At 44.6% G+C, this 18,479-nt stretch overlaps 1 protein-coding gene across 1 annotated transcript in view; it reads right to left on the minus strand.

The window, feature by feature from the left end:
- Positions 1-204: 204 nt before the first annotated feature.
- The window catches only part of IL31RA (interleukin 31 receptor A), a 38,403-nt gene continuing 20,128 nt past the window's right edge, over positions 205-18,479 (minus strand). Inside the window, exons 6-14 of the mRNA XM_037529361.1 lie at positions 16,862-16,941; positions 14,487-14,703; positions 9,433-9,615; positions 8,461-8,562; positions 6,993-7,139; positions 4,899-5,039; positions 3,533-3,626; positions 2,193-2,274; positions 205-684 (exon numbers count right to left, since the gene is read on the minus strand). Coding sequence (XP_037385258.1) covers positions 205-684; positions 2,193-2,274; positions 3,533-3,626; positions 4,899-5,039; positions 6,993-7,139; positions 8,461-8,562; positions 9,433-9,615; positions 14,487-14,703; positions 16,862-16,941 — 1,526 coding nt within the window. The remainder of the gene's footprint in view (positions 685-2,192; positions 2,275-3,532; positions 3,627-4,898; positions 5,040-6,992; positions 7,140-8,460; positions 8,563-9,432; positions 9,616-14,486; positions 14,704-16,861; positions 16,942-18,479) is intronic.

Raw genomic sequence — 18,479 nt, forward strand, 5'->3', positions numbered from 1 at the left:
CCTCTGCAAACTGCTCAGGCTTATCATTGTCCTTTCTTCTCAGGCAAGCTGCATGTCTCTGGCAACCATGCTCAACCAGCCACTCAGGGGCCTGTGATACTTGATCAACACAAGCAGGATGGGGAGATCAGCCGAGGAAGTTCTTCCAATTAAGTCTTGATATCTTCTCTCTCAAAAGGCACCTATACTAGGATGCAGAACAATTCAGGCCATATTGGCACCTGTCTCTTTTGGTTTGATCTGGAAGTTTCTAGACACAAGAAATTCTCTCGTTGTCACTGAATTTTTCAAATAAGGATTTGGTGTTTCTTGCTCACAAAAATGGTCTGGCTTTAAACTCTGAGCAGAAAAGAGAAGTTGTTCTCTGGCTTCTGAGCAGGTCCTCCCTGGCATTTCAGAACCCAAGTGTTGGGATTTTTCAGGAGTAATTTCAGTTGAAGTGAGTGGTTCCTCAAAACTCTTCTCAAGGGGACAATAAGGCCTGTAAGGAGAGGTCACATACTCATTTTCCTCTCCCAAAATGTTTTCCTGACCCTTGCTAGGTTTCTCTGTGGAAACTTCCAGAAAATTCTCAAAATTCACCACCAACTTGTCAATTAGGTCACTGGGGGCAGAACATGGTTTTAGAATCCTGTCTTCTTCCATGTTCACAGAGTCATCAAATTCCTTCAGATTTAGTTTATTCTGGAAAAGAGAAAAGGATACCCCCAAAAGTCATTTGGTAGCTACATTTACTCATCAGGCGTGGGACCCCCAAGGCCCACCTCTTGACCATAACCCCACCTTCCTGTCAGATACCAGAAATGATGGTCAGTCACCTCCTCATGCCCTTTCATAGCAACCTGCAAGGGCGGCCCATTTCCTGAGAAACAGCACAATGTATTCAAACAATTTGTTCTTTTAGGGAGCTCTAGGCTATTTCCTAATCTTATAATTGTATGCTCACAAAACCCCTGCTGAGGGCCTCCCAGGTGGCGCAGAGGTTGAGCATTGGGTTGGGAGGCTGCCCGTAGCCTCTGCAGCGCTGGTTTGATCCCCGGCCACCAGTGAGGGTCATGGTGTGACAGACCTCTCCTGCTGCCCGCTGCTTCCCTCAGCAGTGTACTTCGTCAGTCTGCCTGTTCTGCTCCCTGCTCTGGCTCTGATGGATTCTCTCACCTTCTCACACTTCTGACTGTACCCAGTGCTTGCATAAATAAATAAATACATCTTTTGTAAAAATTAAAAATTAAAAAAAAAAAACCCTGCTGAGATGGCAGCATCAAAATTAGAACTCTTACATATGGAAAACCTTAAGCATAAGGACAAAGGACTTGCCCAACATCACCAGAAAATCAAAGGTGGCCTCATGACAGAGCAGTCTCATCCCTGTCCTCACAGTAACCTCAGAGCCTCGCCCAGTGCCTGGCTTGTAGTCAGCGGTTAATAAGCAAGTGGCTAAAAGAGGCCAGTCCTACAGATTATTCAAAACATTTTAAACCTGTCTTAATACAATAATAAATCTGTCTTAATAAAAGACAGATAAAAGAAATAATATAAATAGAAAAAAACTGAGTTGAAATGAGGGCTAATATAAAAGATTCCTGCATCAAAAAATACTGGAAATCTTTTAATAATAAAGATTTAAAGATTGTATTTAATGGAGCTTATTGCTACATAAGCAAGAAATTAAACCTTAAAAATTTCATAAGTTTTCAATGTTTAAACTCATGAAAAAGAGTTTTTACCTACAGATGATTCTCTAAAAGTCCCCACTGCCAATTAAACAGAATCTGACTCTAACTTCCTCATTCTGATAAAAACAGTCTGAGGCAGCCTGCCCAGCCTTTGGACAGCTGTGCAAGTCAGTGGCCTCTAGATTCACTTGCTGCTTCTTCAATGGCTTCTGTGGCTGGGCTCTCTCCCACTTTCATCAGACCCTTAAGGTGGAGCTGGGGTCTCCTGTGTGTCCTTCACAGGACCAGCTCCATGCCCAGAACACACACAGGACCCTGTGAGCCTGGTGAAGCCCTTTCCTCTTGTCCAAAGATGAGGTCAGAGTCTTTCCAGGGGGGCTGCTTCCATCTGTACTGCCAGATCTTCCTTGGGACTTTTTAACCTTGAGTTTTCTATGTGAACTCTCAGCCCAGGACTCCCCCCATCACCCGAGTCCACCTCCCACAACTAGCAGGCTCAAAACCAGGAATGTTTACCTTGAAATCATCTCTATGCCATGTGGCTATACTGCTTTCAGCGGGGTTGGGGACTTTGGGCCAACACAGGTGCTTCAGTTTGCTAATAAGATGAAAGTTTAAAACAGGAAGTGAGTCCAAGAAGCATTTTCTATGTCCTATATGGGCAAGGCAAAAGAGTGGGGCTTTGCTGAAGAGAATTGTGTGCCTCTCCTCTCTAATAAGGGCAAGCTGCCAGCCTCCTGACGAAAATTGGGAAAGCAAAGTCCCACCCCTGGGGCATGATGGGAAGAGAACTCTCCTCATATAAAGCTACGGCTACCCTTCCTCTCTCTCCCACACCTGCATCTCCACACTGGTCCTGAAGTCAGAAATCATCATCATAGACATTTCTCTCTGATCTGCTCCTCAGGAAGGATGAAAGTCCGAGTCTCCTAAGACACCCACACTTCAGTGTGGTAATTTTCAGGTGTGGTCCCAAGGGCAGTAGCAGCTCGTTAGACACGTAAAATGTACAATTGGTGCTGGTGACTTGGTTACAACCTTCAGCTGAGAGCTGAGGCTGACATTAGCAGGACAATTAACTGCCAGCCTCCTGGCCCCCCACCACCCCTGCCTGCCATATGCCTGGTAAACCTCAATAAAAGCCTGCAAAAAGCCACTGAGGACTATGACTCCTCCTTTACCTGGTCTGCTGGATCAGAAAATCTGCTCAGTGGTCCTTCCTGACCCTATAGAAGGCCACCAGAGTTCAGTTCTAGGGAGAGAGGTCTGAGGAGGAGGGAACCCTTGACCATCAGGGTAGCATGAGGCTCACTTGGGAGAGAAGCACAAGACTCTGAAGAGAAACTTCCTTCCCTGCAACGGCCAGGCCATGCAGGCAATTGCTCCTGCAGCTGGGCCTCCCGATGCTGCACCTGAGCAAGGAACGTGTCTGTGCTGGCTTCCGACTGGCCAGCACTCTAACTCCATGAATCCACAGTTCCCTGATCTGCTGAGAGAAGTTAGTGGCCTTGAGGCTCTTTCCAGGCATCCCCTCTAGACAATGAGAAAGGAACTGTCTCCTCAACTCCAGTCTCAGGTGGCAAATGCAGCAGATATAGCCTGGGGGCCAATTCATACTCCCTGACCTTAAAAAGGTCTAGACCTGGTATGTGCAACTGTGGGCAGTTGGGGTAAAATTCCTCTGGTTGAGTCAGAATTCTGAAGAGTCCCAGGGAATGGCCTACACCGAACTCAATACATATGTACCGTATTAATAAATGAATGGACACCCCCTTCATGGCAGTGCCCTCTTCCGCCTAGGATGCTTTTCTCCCCTTACCAACCCTGAGGGCACATGCTACTGCCCATAAACTCACTTAGGTCTTTTGAGTCCATATGCCACCGTCAGGACGATGAGAACAAGAAGGCCTCCTCCAACCAGAGAAGTTATAAGGAAAATCTCAAGGACACCTTTGGGGAAAAAAGAATGAAAGTCAGGGAAAGGATGCACTCGTACCCCTCACTTTTTTGACCAAAAAGAAAGACTCATTTTTTCCTCTAGATTGCAGCAATACATTCCTTATTAGTTTTCTTTCAATTCATTACAATTCACTCTTTTTTTTTTTAAGATTCATTTATTTATACAAGCACTGGGCACAGTCAGAAGCACAGGAGGGTGAGAGAATTCACCAGAGTCAGAGCGGAGAGCAGAGCAGGCAGACCGGTGAAGTACACTGCTGAGGGGAGCAGTGGGCGGCAGGAGAGGTCTGTGCGCCATGAGGGGACCCTCACCCGGTGGCCGGGGATTGAACCGGCGCTGCAGCTTCGCAACCCAGCGCTCAACCGCTGCGCCACTGGGAAGGCCCCCTTTTTTTTTCTTTTTTTTTAAGATTTATTTTTACTCATGCATACAGGCCAGATGTGCAGGAGGATGAGAGGATTCACCAGAGACAGAGTGGGGAGCAGAACAGGCAGATCTATTGAAACACACTGCTGCGGGCAGCAGCAGGCAAAACAGGGGAGGTCTGCTGCGCCATGTGGGTATCTCCCTGGCAGGGGATAGAACTCATGCCAAACTCATGCTGCAGTGGCTGGCAATAGCTTGATAGTGCTGAGACTTTAACCCCTGAGCCACCAGGGAGGCCCTCTTCTTCTTTCTTTCTTCACTTTCTTCTCATTCTATCTTCCTCCCTTCTTGATATGAAGCCACATCATATTTACATTCCTGTTGTATTTACTAACTTTTTCCTGCCCCCAATTTTTTTTTTTTTTTTTGTCAATGCTGGTAAGCAGAACACATTATGCACTTTTTTGTTTTAAAAAAACCCGCACAAATGATGAGATTAAGTTCTTCCTGTGGACCACCGGTCCTTGGACAACCAAGGTTTCCCTCTCCTACACTGCAGTCACCACTGACGCACAGAAACTGATAACTAGGAGCTTGGATACCTACCACCTCGAGTGGGGAGCTGATTTGGGACCTCCTCAAGGAGCTACCCAGGAGGAGGGAGCAAACTGACTATTCTTTCTAAGCTCAGCTCTCAATCCTCAGCTCTCAATCCTCCCTGTCCTTTCCTCACCCATGCATCTTCCAGGAAGGTCCGTGAGCAGAGAGGAGGATGGATTTTCTCATTTAAGTACTAGCCTTTCATTTGGCTTCCCCATACCTTTGGCAAATGTCATCTCTGACTGACAACAGGGAAATGACAAGGAGAGTGCCCAGGACTTGGAGGAAATACTTACTCATTGACAACGTCTTGAAGTTGATCGTGGTACTGTTGGTGCCCCCAGCAACAGTGCTGGCCATGACCTGAACATAGTAAGAGGTCTTCCGTGTCAGGGACTCCAGGTCGTACTGCAAGATGCTGGAGTTGACGGTCTCGGCTAAAAGAAAAATATACAATTCAAACATCACAGTAAGCCCTCTGAAAACTATGCTTTAGTGGTACTAAAATAAGAGACTAGAATCTGTACTTCCAAGCGTGGCCATCTCATACTCCAATTCCTCTACCCCTGTTCTGCTCAAAGTTTGTCTAGTCAAAGAGCTAAATATAAGAGCTAAAATTATAAAAATCTTAAAAGACAACATAGGGTCAATCTTCATGGCCTTGAATCTGGCAAATGGTTTCTTATATTTGATACCACACATAGAAGCAACAAAAGACACTAAACTGATCTTTGTCAACATGAAATGCTTTTGTGCATCAAAAGGCAAAACATCAAGACAATCCACAGAATGGAAACATATCTGTGCAGAACACAGTTTTGATAAGGAACCTGTATCCAGAATATATAAAGAACTATTACAACTTAACAACCAAAAGACAACAACCCAATTTTAAAATAGGCAGAGATGGAAAAGCCTTTTTTTTTAAAGATTAATTTATTTATACAAGAACTGGGATACAGACCAGATGCATGGGAGGGTGAGAGGATTCACCAGAGACAGAGCAGGGAACAGAACAGGCAGACTGATGAAATACACTGCTGAGGGGAGCAGCGGGCGAGACAGGAGAGGTCTGCCGCGCCATGTGGGACCCTCGCCGGCCAGCTGGGATCAAACTGTCACTGCAGAGGGTGCAGACAGCTTCACAGAGTGGCGCTCAACCACCTGCGCCACCAGCAGAGGCCCCTGAAAAGCCTTTTCTAAAGAAATGGCCTACAAACACGGAAAAGATGTTCAACATCGCTGATCATTAGAAATATAAATAAAAACCACACTAAGATGCTGCTTCATACCCACTAGGATGGTCAAATAACTTGAACAACATCAACAGAAAATAAGCTGTTAAAAGCCATTACAGAAACTGGACACTTACATTGCTGTTGGGGATGTAAAATGGTGCAGCCTCTGTGGGAACAATCTGGTGGCTCCTCAGAGCGCCACCCATGTTCACAGCAGCATTAGCCACTGCGGCCACAAGGTGAAAACAAAAATGTCAACCCACTGATGAATGAATTAACAAAATGTGGTCTATGCCTAGCAACAGAACCTATTCAGCCATAAAAATGCATGAGGTACTAGAACATGCTACTGTATGGAATGGGTGAACTTTGAAAACACGATTATTAAGTGAAAGAGGCCAGACATAGAAGGTCACATATATCCTATACGGCTTATATGAAACATGGAGAATAAGTAAATTCATAGGGAGAGAAAGCAATTTTGTGATTTACAGGCACTCTGGGAAGAGGGCAATGAGAAGTGACTGATTATAGGTGCAGGGCTTCTGTTTGGGTATAAAGAGAAGAGGAAGCAGTGGTGATGGTTGCACAACATTGTGGATGTTTTAATGCCACTCAATTGCATACTTTCAATTGTTTAAAATCATAAAAATTATATTATATGTATTTTACCATGACAACAACTAAAATTAGCCTAAGCAGGAGTCCAGGCCTAGCCTGGAAACAGGATGTCGGGAGGCAGTGTATCAAAAAAAAAATTATGACGTGGCAGGGGCAGTGGAATCATGACAAAAGTCCTGCACTGAAATATGTTGCCAAACGGGGTTTGTCCCTGGCTAATCTAGGCACATCCTGATTGGGAATAAGAATGAGGAGTTCCCAGGAGGCCTACATGTCCAAGGCCTAACCAGGACAAACTACGTCAACTCCTCAGGTTCCTACACGACTCATAGGTACTGTCACTTCACTCTCATTTGACTAAAAACTCAAAAGGCAGGTGCTGTTGGCCCCATTTTCAGAGAGGCTCAAAGAAGGCAAGTGACTCACGCAAGCGTGCAGGGCACCACCCACGGTGGCTTCCCCATGGTGGGTCTAGCTGTAACATCTATTTGGGGCTTGGGTTTTGTTCAACTTGGCAATAAGTACACTTACAGAATCTCCTTCCTCCTTCAGCTTGGTAAAAGATGGTGTAGTTGCTGATGAAACCTCTTCTCCGACTCTTGGGAATCTCTTTCCATGTGACTGTGACTGTCTGTATGCCAATGTTCTCCACCTGGGCCTTGGGACCTTCCAATGGAACTTTACAGGGCAGGGAGAAAAATAATTCACACTGAATCACACTCTAGCAGATCCTGCCCCCACAACAGCTCCGGAGAGGACTCAGACTGAAATCAGTACTGGGGGTGAGAAGTGAGGGTAAGGCAGGGAATTGATGAATCATTTTATTAGGGAAAATTGTTTCCTGGAGTCATCAATCTTGACCAGGAAGAAAAGCTGTGTCAAAAACCAGAGAAATGTACTTTCCTCTAGATTTTTACTGCAACTTGGCATCCAGACCTTTCACTCAAATCTGTAAAGTATAACTATTAACAAATAATTAGAGTAAGACTCATATGACACCTTTGAGTAATTTATCTCCCAATGTCAAATCTGGAAGCTGGGAACTGGGAACTACCAAAAAAGTTTGGTATTTTACAACAAAGTCTGAACAGTTCACCAGTAAAATCCTTGCTTATAGCTACACAGATGAAAATAGTATGGTAGCATCTCCAACTTAATTAACTCTGAAGGATCCTAAGTTCATTTTAATAAAATGTTTTCTGCTTATGTGCTATTTGAACTATTTCTTTATGACCTCAGACAATTTACTTCACTTCTCTGTGTCTCAATTTTCCATTTGTGCAATGAGGGGCTTGCATTTAACAATTTGTAATGAATACAAACAGTTTTGAAATTCAATGGATCTATAACCTGATCACAGTTGTACTGAACATACACAGCTTACTAAAAAAGTGAAGGTGCAGTATGGGTGACCCCTTAGGCAACCCACAGTGAGGCGCAGCCTGTTGGTGTTAGGGGGAAGTGATGTCCTGAGATAATCCCATACAGGATTAACTTTGTGGACTCCACCCCCACTCCAGACTAAAGCCATCAAGACTCTGGGAAAGACAAATCCCATCACCACCAAGGGAGGGTGGCTGGGACCTGAGGGTGGAGTTGGGCAGCCAGGTTGAATATAAAAAACCAAACACGTGGGCCTTGGGCTCTCCTGGCTCGCAATCGCTCGCCTCCTGGCTTCACGGCTCCTGGCTGGTGGCCAGCTCTCAGAGCGCCATTTTGGGATTCCTGATCGGTGGATTGGGTAGGACTAATTTAAAACATTGTCTCCCACTTTTCTCCCAGAGCTGTACATTTCCTCATTTCCCCTTCCCTTGTAAATAAACCTTTTATTAACCTTTCGCATGTGCCTGCAGTAGAGTATTGATAAGTCCTTTTAAGCGCGCGGGTGAGGACCCACAGTCAGGCACCCCGTTTTGTATCGGGGTTGCTCTACAACATTGGGAGAACCTGACCGGCCCTGGCGTGTCCTTCCCCCACCCAGGACCTTGTCCACACGTACTGTCTTCTTTGATATAAGCCTGGATGGAATATGGCTCGCCCACACGGTCTTGCAACACTGGATACACAGAGATGTTATAGCACCAGAAAGGTTTTAATTTATCTGTAAAAGAGGGTGGGAGAGAAGGAAAAACAAACGTAAGTGCAGCATATTTACAGTGGAAGGAATGCTGGACTAATAAGAGTTACGGTCTAAAGCTTTTGGAAGATGCTTTCTATTTCTACAATTTCCACATCTGGTAAATAAGGTTCGGTTGGATGGTATCTCCTGTCTATTTCAGTTCTAATGTTTCTAATTAAGTCTTACAACTAAGCTCTGCTCCACTCTGGCAAAATGACAGAACCATCCAGGAAGGAAGAGTAGGAGATCCAGTCCCTCCTCCATCACTGATTGTGTCTTATGATTTAGGGATGCTAAGAATACCCTTAACCCTCCTGTCAATTGCACATTACCCTAGAGAACTCAGACACCATTAATTCCAGCTCCTCAGTCTGCCTGTATAGGTCTTCATATGGGTGCTATTAAGTATTACAAAATGGTTGGGCTGATAGAGTTGGGAGGGTAAAGTCTTACTCATGTGTCTTACATGGATTAGGGACTTTCTTGAAAAGAAGGCTATTCCCTCAATCAATGCCTGGGGGAGCGGGTTAGTTCTTAAACCAGTAAACCAGAACTAAAGGAAGCATCCTGAATACCTGCGAGGTGATCGAGGTACCTGGGGAAAGCTAGTGATGGGGGTAAGATGTTATTCTCCACCTGGGAATAGGCCAGATACTTGGTCTGACACCATGACATCCTGCTCAGCCTTGCTGGAAAATGCCAGGAAACGTGTCATTTCACTAAGCTTGTGCTTGCTTGGGAAATGCTATTAACCACACAAACAGCTTTGAAGCCAAAGCTAAAGATTTAAAAATGGATATAAATGAAACTAGATCCTACACAGAGGGTATGTTTGGGTTCCAATCTGGCTACCTTGTTGGAGGGTCCAGTTCCTGGCCATATACACAGACTCCCAGGAGAAGGTAGAGGGCTCGGGGTCCTCATCTGGGAACCACTCGATTACCCATAAGTCCACCTCCTGAGTGGAGCTTTGCCACACCACCACCACCTGGTCCTGAGTGAGGCAGGTCTCCACAGCCTCAATGCAGCGAAACGCTGAAAGGAGAGAAAAAGCAGTCAGTCACCACTACCCGACTCCTCCAGACACACCAACCTCGTTGGCATCCATTCAATGCTCAGGTCAAAGTTCCCGATGTCCAGGGAAGCCTCCCCTTCAGGTGCTGGTTTCACCTGTTTATTATATCTCCTCTCCTTACCCCCAATCTTTGATGACTGAATGCCTACTTCACCTCTTATTTAATTTCCCCCTAAACTTGCCTGTTTCTAGAGAAGGATCTCACTAGGGAGCTGCTAATTAAAAAATCTACCTCCCTCAGGCATCCCTGCAAGTCAGAAAGAGAGCACGTCTGATATGAAGAATGAATCACGGGTAGAATTTCAGGCACCAGTCATTCTGTGGCTAAGAAGCGAGGAGACAATGAGCCTAAAACTCTATCAGGGTGCTGGCCTCAAATTTGAACTGCCTAGGCTGACCCTATAAACCTGACTATGGATTCCTATCTGCAAGGCAGTAGGAACTGTGTCTGTACCAGAAATGCACAGACTCACATATGCAAAGCACCTAGGTGGGGCCCAATACGTAAATGACATTTCCCATGGGCCTGTCAGAAACTCAAGATTGGAAACAGGCCACAGGATCCCTTTAATAGAGAGTTTGAACAGGTGGCTTCAGATCTAGTACCTGGGATTTAATCAGAATTGAGAGTGATCTTATTGACAATGTTCGAAATACACAGAAGACAGGAGAACTGTTTGGAGGAGCAGAGAGGCAGAAAAGTGCAGGAAGGGGTAATGCTCAGAGGGTCACAGGATATGGCTCACCCCTCTCACCCACTTCTCACCACCCACAACTCATCTTAGCCTTCAAACTTGGAATTCACAGCAAGTATATCTAAGTAACATCAAAGACAGTCCTGGTTGATGACAGAAGATTAGATGGTGTCCCTCAAAAAAAAAACCAAAAAATCTTTTGAATCTGGGGCCTCCCTGGTGGCACAAGGGGTTAAGACACAACCTATGAAGCTATCTGCAGCCACTGTAGCACAAGTTCGATCCCCAGTCAGTCAGGAAGAAATTCACATGGCACAGCAGACCTCTCCTGTCTTGCCCGCTGCTCCCCTCAGCAGTGTATTTCAGTCAGTCTGCCTGTTCTGTTCCCCACTCTGTCTCTGGTGAATCCTCTCACCCCCCCTCCCCACACCTCTGGCCTGTACCCCAGTTCTTGTATGCATAATAAAATAAATCTTTAAAAAAAAATCTTTTGAATCTGGAAGGCTAGGCCAAGTGTAGAGATTTGAGATGGGAACAGGGGTACTGAGTCCTGCTATTTCTAGGAAACAAGCCCCAGCAAGCTGTGTGCATAGTTAGGAGCTTCTGTTCTTGAAAGCCATAGTCTCTTTTCCAAACTGAGATACTCCAGCTGCTTGTCCTACAAGGTAGGTCAAGTAACTTGTCAACCTGGAAGGGCAGCTCTGAGGAAAGGCACCTGAGGCATGAAGGAGACATGAGTTGGGGTAAGGGGTAGGGGTGAGGGCAAGGAGCACAGAGCCAGGAAGTCAATTCCACCTAGTCGCCAGGGCTCCTACTGTCTCCCCTCAGCCCTCCCCTGCTCATAGCCTCTAAGCATCCTCAGAAGTCATTCCAGTAAGGCTGAAGTCATTCCTGGAGCGTCCCCTGAGCCTCTCAGAGTCTTTGTTACTTAGTTGTGCTTGCTGAGTTGCGATAAATTTGAGATAGAATTTGCATTCCAGAGTAACCCTCAGGGTTAGGCTGGAACCACCCTCCCCAGATTGTACCTATTATGAGTTGAACTGTACCACCCCCCCAACCCACCCCCACCCCTGCCTATCCAAGGTATTTTCAGTACTGTGGAATGTGACTTTATTTGGAAATCAGGTCATCACAGATATAAAAAGGCCAAGCTAAAATGGTGGACCCGTAACCTAATATGACTGGTGTGCTTATAAGTGTAATACACAAAGGGAGAGACACACAGGAAGCTGGTCATGTGAAGACTGAGGCAGAGATTGCTGTTGCTGGAGTTATGCTGTTGCTGGAGTTATGAGAAACAGCTTCCAGAAGCTGGAAGAAGCAAGGACATAGCCTCCCCTAGAGGCTTTACAAGAAGCATGGCCCTGCCAACACCTTGATTTCAGACTTGCAGCCTTAAGAGCTAAGAGACAGCACATTTCTATTGTTTGAATCCACCCCACCTGTGGTACCCTGGAAAAAATTAAACAGCATCTGCGGCCTGGCCTCCTCCCCTGGCATGGCCTTGCTTCCTCTGCTTCCTTTTCTAGTCTCCCTAGAGGAGCTTTCTTAATGAATTACTTCACACAAATCCTGACCTGAAGACTGGAGTGTTGTTCCTAGCCCCACCCCATCACCCCTTCTCTTTACCAACTGGTGCTCTGAGGAGCAGGAGCTGCATTGAAAGAGTGAAATGTACTGAGGGCAACAAGGGAACAAGCCTAGGCTCTGACCACGGTGGGGTGGGGATGGTTCAGTTAAGTCATGAGTCAGCCTGAGAGAGGAAAGGTCCTGGACTGGCACCAAGTCATCCTGCATGTAAACTAATTACCAAGCCGCCCTCATTCGACAAGAAAATGTCGAAGGATTTCTCCAAATGATAGTCTCAGGGATGGCAGAAAATACAGACCTTTCTTAAGAAAACAGAGAAGGGCCGGTGGCGCAGCATTTGAGCACTGGGCTGCGAAGCTACCCGCAGCCTCTGCAACGCCAGTTGGATTCCCGGCCACCGGTGAGGGTCCTCCCCTCAGCAGTGTACTTCGTCAGTCTGCCTGTTCTGCTCCCCGCTCCAGCTCTGATGAGTTCTCTCACCCTCCCGTGCTTCTGACTGTACCCAGTGCTTGTATAAATAAATAAATAAATCTTTAAAAAAAAGAGAGAGAGAGAAGAAAAGAGGGAAGGGACTTGGATACTGAACAGCATTAATTTCTTGGGATTTGCACGAAGGCAGTCATGCTGGGCCATAAGATGTAGTTCTCAGACGTTGCAGTTACTCGCCTTTGCCAGCTGTCCTAACCCAACCTCAACTCTACCGCAACTCAGTCCCAAGCTCTCCTCAGGTGATCGCCACACAGGTGGCTGTGATCGTCTAGACCCTGCCTCAGACCACTCCAAAGCTGCTTGCTGGCTAAAGTCATCTAGAACTTAAATAATGCTCAGGCCAGAAGAAACCTGAGGTATATCTATTCCAATCCCTTATTTTAAAGATGGGGAAGTGGAGGCCCACACAGTGTCATGCAGCATCTGTGACCAAAATTCTAAGGTACTTTATTACTACCAAGTCCAAATTTCCAGTTAAATTTTATTGCACAAGTTTGGATCATGCAGACCTAGGCTTAAATTTCACCTGAGGAAGCCTGAACAAATAACTAAACTTTCTTGAACCTCAACTTTATCACCAATAAAATGATAATAGCATTTAACCTTATGGGTCATTTCAATGTTAACATTAACCTATATCATCTTAGCACAATGCCAGACATATAATTATGGATAATATATGGTAGTTATACTTAATGAATGTTATATTTATAACAATATTATAACTTATTCTCCACTTGACTCCTTTTTTATGATGCAAAAATCTGTAGAATATTACTTCTTTCTACATCTAAGACTGTAAATGGTTACAGCCTAGGGATCTATAAACTTTTCCTATAGTGTCAACTGGAAATTCATGACACTGTGCAGAGCAAGCATCTCTGTCACAGCTACTAGCCTCTGCCACTGTTACACAAAGGGGCCACAGACCATACATGAGGCATAGGTGTGGCTGTGTCCCAATGAGGCCCTATTTACAAAAACAGGTCAGGTCTGGCCCACGAGCTGTAGTTTGCTGACATCTGTTCTGGACCACTGATGCTTCTGATAAAGCAAGTGGCTTCAGAACTGGAAGTGGAGCAGGGAAACCCTCAGTGAATTTTAGTTACAGTATATCTTATCATATTTTTAAAGTTGATAATTCATGTCTTACAGAAATTTAATCAGAAATTTTATTTAAATGATAATTATCATTAGATGAAGTATTTTACACACGTCTCATTTAGACCTCGCAACATTTTTATGAGGTAGGTATTACTCTATAATAGCCTTATTTTATAAGTTGTTAAGGTTTAGAGAGATTAGATAACTTGTCCAGGATTTGTGACATCTAGTGAAAGAGCACAGGTTTGAATGCAGCACCACTGGGCTCCAAAGTCCCAGTTTTACCCCCTACTGTCTCCCACTAGGGCCAATAAACTGAGAGGTTACTCAGCAGCGTGTCTAGTCTGCTATCAGAGGATGTGCATGTAGTGACACATGCATGTGTGACAAGGTCACCCCTAGGGGTACTGGAGAGTTAGGAAGTAGGATGTTAGGAACCAAGGACTAAGGGGACACAGTCAAACACTAAAATAAGACAAAATGTGCATATTTAAGAGTTCTAAAATGAGGCAAGGGAACAAGTAGGTTAGCTGTAAGGATACAGGAGAAAGAGATTTGAGGTGGGGGCCAAGGCACTGATTCTAGACTAGCCTAGAACTGGTACATAAATGCCTGAATGAGTCTGAGGACAAACGTGACAGATTTTACAGCTTTATAGAGCGCACTCATCCGGCCAGAACAAATGCAAGCTGCACACAGAATCTTCAGGCTATGACTTTGTATCACATGATTTATGAAGTCATTGATTTTCAACACAGCATTGTTCCAAAGGAACTTTATCTCAAGGGGTTCACTGATTACCACAAGATTTTGCTTTTCCCACCATAACTTAGAAAGCCCCCACTTCGTTTTCATTTAGACTAAAGAGAAACAGCAACCTTGAGAGCACAGGGACTACTCCTTGGTCAACTGGATGGAACTAATTCTAAACAAGAAGTTTACACTCTACTTACACTTTTCATTAATAGCTGGAATCCTCAGGGTGGCCACTGGAGACTTCCCGAGAGAATTATAAGAAATCACAAACACCCAATAGGCCTTGCCTTCCAGATACACATCGAGTTGCTGTTGGGTAGTATTCTTCGTCTCTGTGAGGTTAGTGTTGTTTTCTGGAAAGTACCATATAGTGTAGCCAAGTGTTTTCTCCATGACCGGGGTTCCTCTTGCCTTCTGAATCCAAAGGAAACAAAATTTATTGCCAATAACAAAAGAGAAAGACATGGAGCGAGCAGTAATGGTGAGTGTGGGGGAGGGCAGTAATGGTAACTGTTAGGCGCTAAACTACAATCAGGAAATTATTTCCAAGGAGGAATCAAAGACCAACGCTGTGGTATGAACCCATCAATTGCCAGAAAAAAAGGATTTGCTAAATGGTACCTTAATATCAACCCTTCACAGAAATCGAATCGCATGGAGCCCAATTAGGAGCCTACCCATGCCCGCACACGCAAGCCACCTGTTCCTTTGGGCCGTATCTGTATTTCCATCCGACACGGGCATGGGGCGTTATGGCCATGTCGGTATCCAAGTCAGTGCCCTCTAATGCCCATCCAGCTGATCAAATCACATCAGGGATTGATTCTCAACTCTTCTCTACTCTCACCACCATGCCCTCAAGGACGGGAGGGTACCTGCGTCCTTGCCTTTTATCTCTACTTTCCCGAATCAGGCACCCAGGAATTCCAGCGCAGAGGACTGAGACCTCCAAGCTGCCCCTCCCGTGACTGCCCCACCAGTGAGAAGCTTCAGGTTACCCCAAACTTGAGCCTGCTCACCACATGTTTTCAGAGGCATCAGCATGCTGAGTATTTCCCCCCAATTTCAGGGCTTCCCAGTTGTTTACTTTCTGGGAGGGATTACACACATGGAGGGAGCAGAGCTGCGGAAAGCGAGCACAGGCTGGTTTAGAAGTCACTCTGACCCAGCACTGCTCCAGCTCAGGAACTTCCTTCGCAGCTCCCAGTTAGTTGTCTCGGGCAAACTAATTTTTTCTTAGTACCAGCTTTATTGAGATATAATCCCATTCCATAAAATTCACTGTTTTGAAGTCACGATTTTAGTACATTCACAGTTGCACTAGCATCACCAATATCTAATTCTAGTCTGTTCTTTTTTAACCAATTTTAATCCTTAAGAAAACTCTCCTACTGCGACAAAAGGAAGCTGAGTTCCCGGCTGAGACAGAGGCAGAGGAGGGCGCTGAAGCGCATCTCACCTACTTCTCAGGTTGGCCTCTTGACCCATTGACTCTGGGGCAGTTGAAGATGTGCCATTGTTTGCTTTCCTCCTCCCAAACATATTGATGGAGTCATTTGTTTTCATACTTGATAACTGAGAAAGAAATCACATCTGGGCCTGATTCGCAAAGATTTCCCAACACCACTGACTGTGCTTCCCAGGTTGGTTGCCTCTGCATCTGCCGGTGGTCCCCTGAGGGGGTGTGCTGGGAGTGGGGGAAAGGAGGCTGCTCTAACCCTGAAGTAATTATTAATAGGATTGGAATGTCATTTGACAAGGCAGAGCGATTTATCCATTTTCAAAACGATTCTAAATTTGCCTGGACTTTATCAAGCATGAGCTGACACGATGAGTATTTCCTGGGAATTTTAGACATATTAATGAGTTTTGGCATCACACTGCTCCCCTCTCTTCCTTATCTTCCTCAACCCCCTGCCGATTTCTTATCTCCCCTGTTTTCTGGATTTTTTTTCCCTCTATTTGTCATTTTCTTTCCTATTTATGCCCTCTCCCCCCCCCTTTTTCTAGTCTTTTCCTTAATCTTCTTGCTTCCTCCTCTTTTTTCCCCCTCTCTGCATTACCCATCTGTCTTCTTTGTTCCTCACTTCAGGCCTTGATCCTAGAGAAAACCATGCAGGCCCTGCTCTCTCCTTGCACTGCTATCCCAGGACTCAAAGGGACACATGTACATTATCTGTAATGACCTGACCCCAAGACAGTGCTCTTCGCCAAAATGGAGGTGGTCGTATAGAAATTTACATTGCCCTCTCATGGAGGCCACCCAGTGATGGTTTTCTCCAGAAGGTCAAGGTGTCTCCTACAGTTTGTACTGTTCCAAAGGTTAAAGCTTAAGACCAAAAAAAGAGGAGACCAGGGTCTGTAACACATACTCAGTACATCTATAAGATGACCTCAGTGTTTTTTTGAGCTGGGAAACCACCGTGAGATTTGGAACACCATAAATCTAGGGAAGGAAATTCAGGAGAGTCAAGTGGAAAAAGTTCAAGAGTTATATGTCTTGGAAGTGTAAGAGGCCAAGGATTTTAAATAAACAAACAAACAAACAAAAAATGATACAGAGGGAGGTCACCTTCCATAACAACCGCACTAGTCTTTTTCCATCCACCTGGGCTGGTCCCAGGACTCTCCACAGATCCAGGCCATGGGGAGCTGTAAGGAACAAGAGGGAGAAGTTCAACTCAGACAAAGGGAGTCACAACAGGAGATGGTGCAAATTAGCCTCTGCAGTTGGGAGGAGTTGCTGGAGGCTGTCAGTAGGAGGAAGAGGGAGAATTGGCAGCATCACAAAATGCAATCACATCTTCAGGTTGGCCTAAGGACTGGAATAAACAAAAGGTAAAAAATAAAACTACTCCTGGATCTGATGACTTAATGTAAAGAGAAAAGTACACTAGATCCACCATAATATCACTCACATCTGGATTGAAAGGTGCCATTTTCTCTCCTCTGAGCTATAACATGTATACACACTAAAGCTGGAATGACACAGTTTTAACTGATAAGGAGATTATTAATATGAATAAACTTACTAAAGTATAATTATTACACATATAATTTATAACATATCTGCTCCTATAAAGGATGAAACTGCATACTTCCATGTTATAAATTATGAGAAATAAAGAATGAGCAGAGAAGTGACCTTCATTGGTTCCTCCCTGAGCTCTAAATTTAATGTTGATCTTCCTGACAGGAGTCCTATAGAGTTCCATGTTCTCGTGGCCTGATAAAAAGGAAACAGAAATTTACATCAAGAGGTGAATATTTTCTGACTCTAGGCACTGAATTTATGGAATTCACTAATTGGAATTTATCATGTGATCTTCTCAAAAAAGAGAGCAACATAAAAACTTTGCAATCAACTTAAGAGCAAGTGCAAAGTTGTGACCCATGTCCACTTTTCATGGTTGTCTTCTATAAAATGCAAGAACATAATGTTAAACCTGATTCAAGCATTTCTCCAGTGATCAACACAATCTTCATGTGTGGCCTTCAGACACTCTAACAACAGAGGAATTAAACTTATAAAAATTAGGAATTTACATTTCACCTGATCTCTCACACATCATGTCTCAAGCAAATTTGGGCAAGGAGTGGATCACTAGCAATTACAGCTGAACGCTCTGATATACGCCTGACATGTCAAATTACTGATATGCTCATTAGAGAATGGCCCCCACACTTCAGCCTGAAGAGAAAAGTAGAGTTCTAAAGAACCACCCAGAAGGTCAATGGCCAGTAATTTGGAGAAAAAAGGAAACAAAGTCACAGTTGATGAATTCTGAATCTTCTTTTTAAGAAATCACATGGCTGATAGATAATTATAATTAGGTCTGCAAAGACCTAGTCACTCAAGCCACCTAAACCATTTTAGCACTGAGATTGGCTTCAAGCCTCTTTTTAACTCCAGGTGATTGAGTATCTTCAGGTGAGCTAAAGAAACTTCATAATGTAGAAAAACCTGCCAAAGGGCAATTAACCTGTCTTGCCATCAATGGAGAGTCAGATTTCTAAAACTTCTGTAGAAAGCAATGTGTAGGTAACACAATCTGTTAGACCACAATTCTCCCAATGAGAGATTATTATAATTTCATGTAAGTTTCATATAATAAAGAAATGGGAATGGTATAGAGTTTACCTATGACTCATCCATATTCCATTGAGATGTTGTTTTAAAAGCGTTGCCA

Source organism: Talpa occidentalis, unplaced genomic scaffold (assembly GCF_014898055.3).
Source record: "Talpa occidentalis isolate TD23 unplaced genomic scaffold, MPIMG_talOcc4v2.1 talOcc4.6, whole genome shotgun sequence".
NCBI lineage: Eukaryota > Metazoa > Chordata > Mammalia > Eulipotyphla > Talpidae > Talpa > Talpa occidentalis.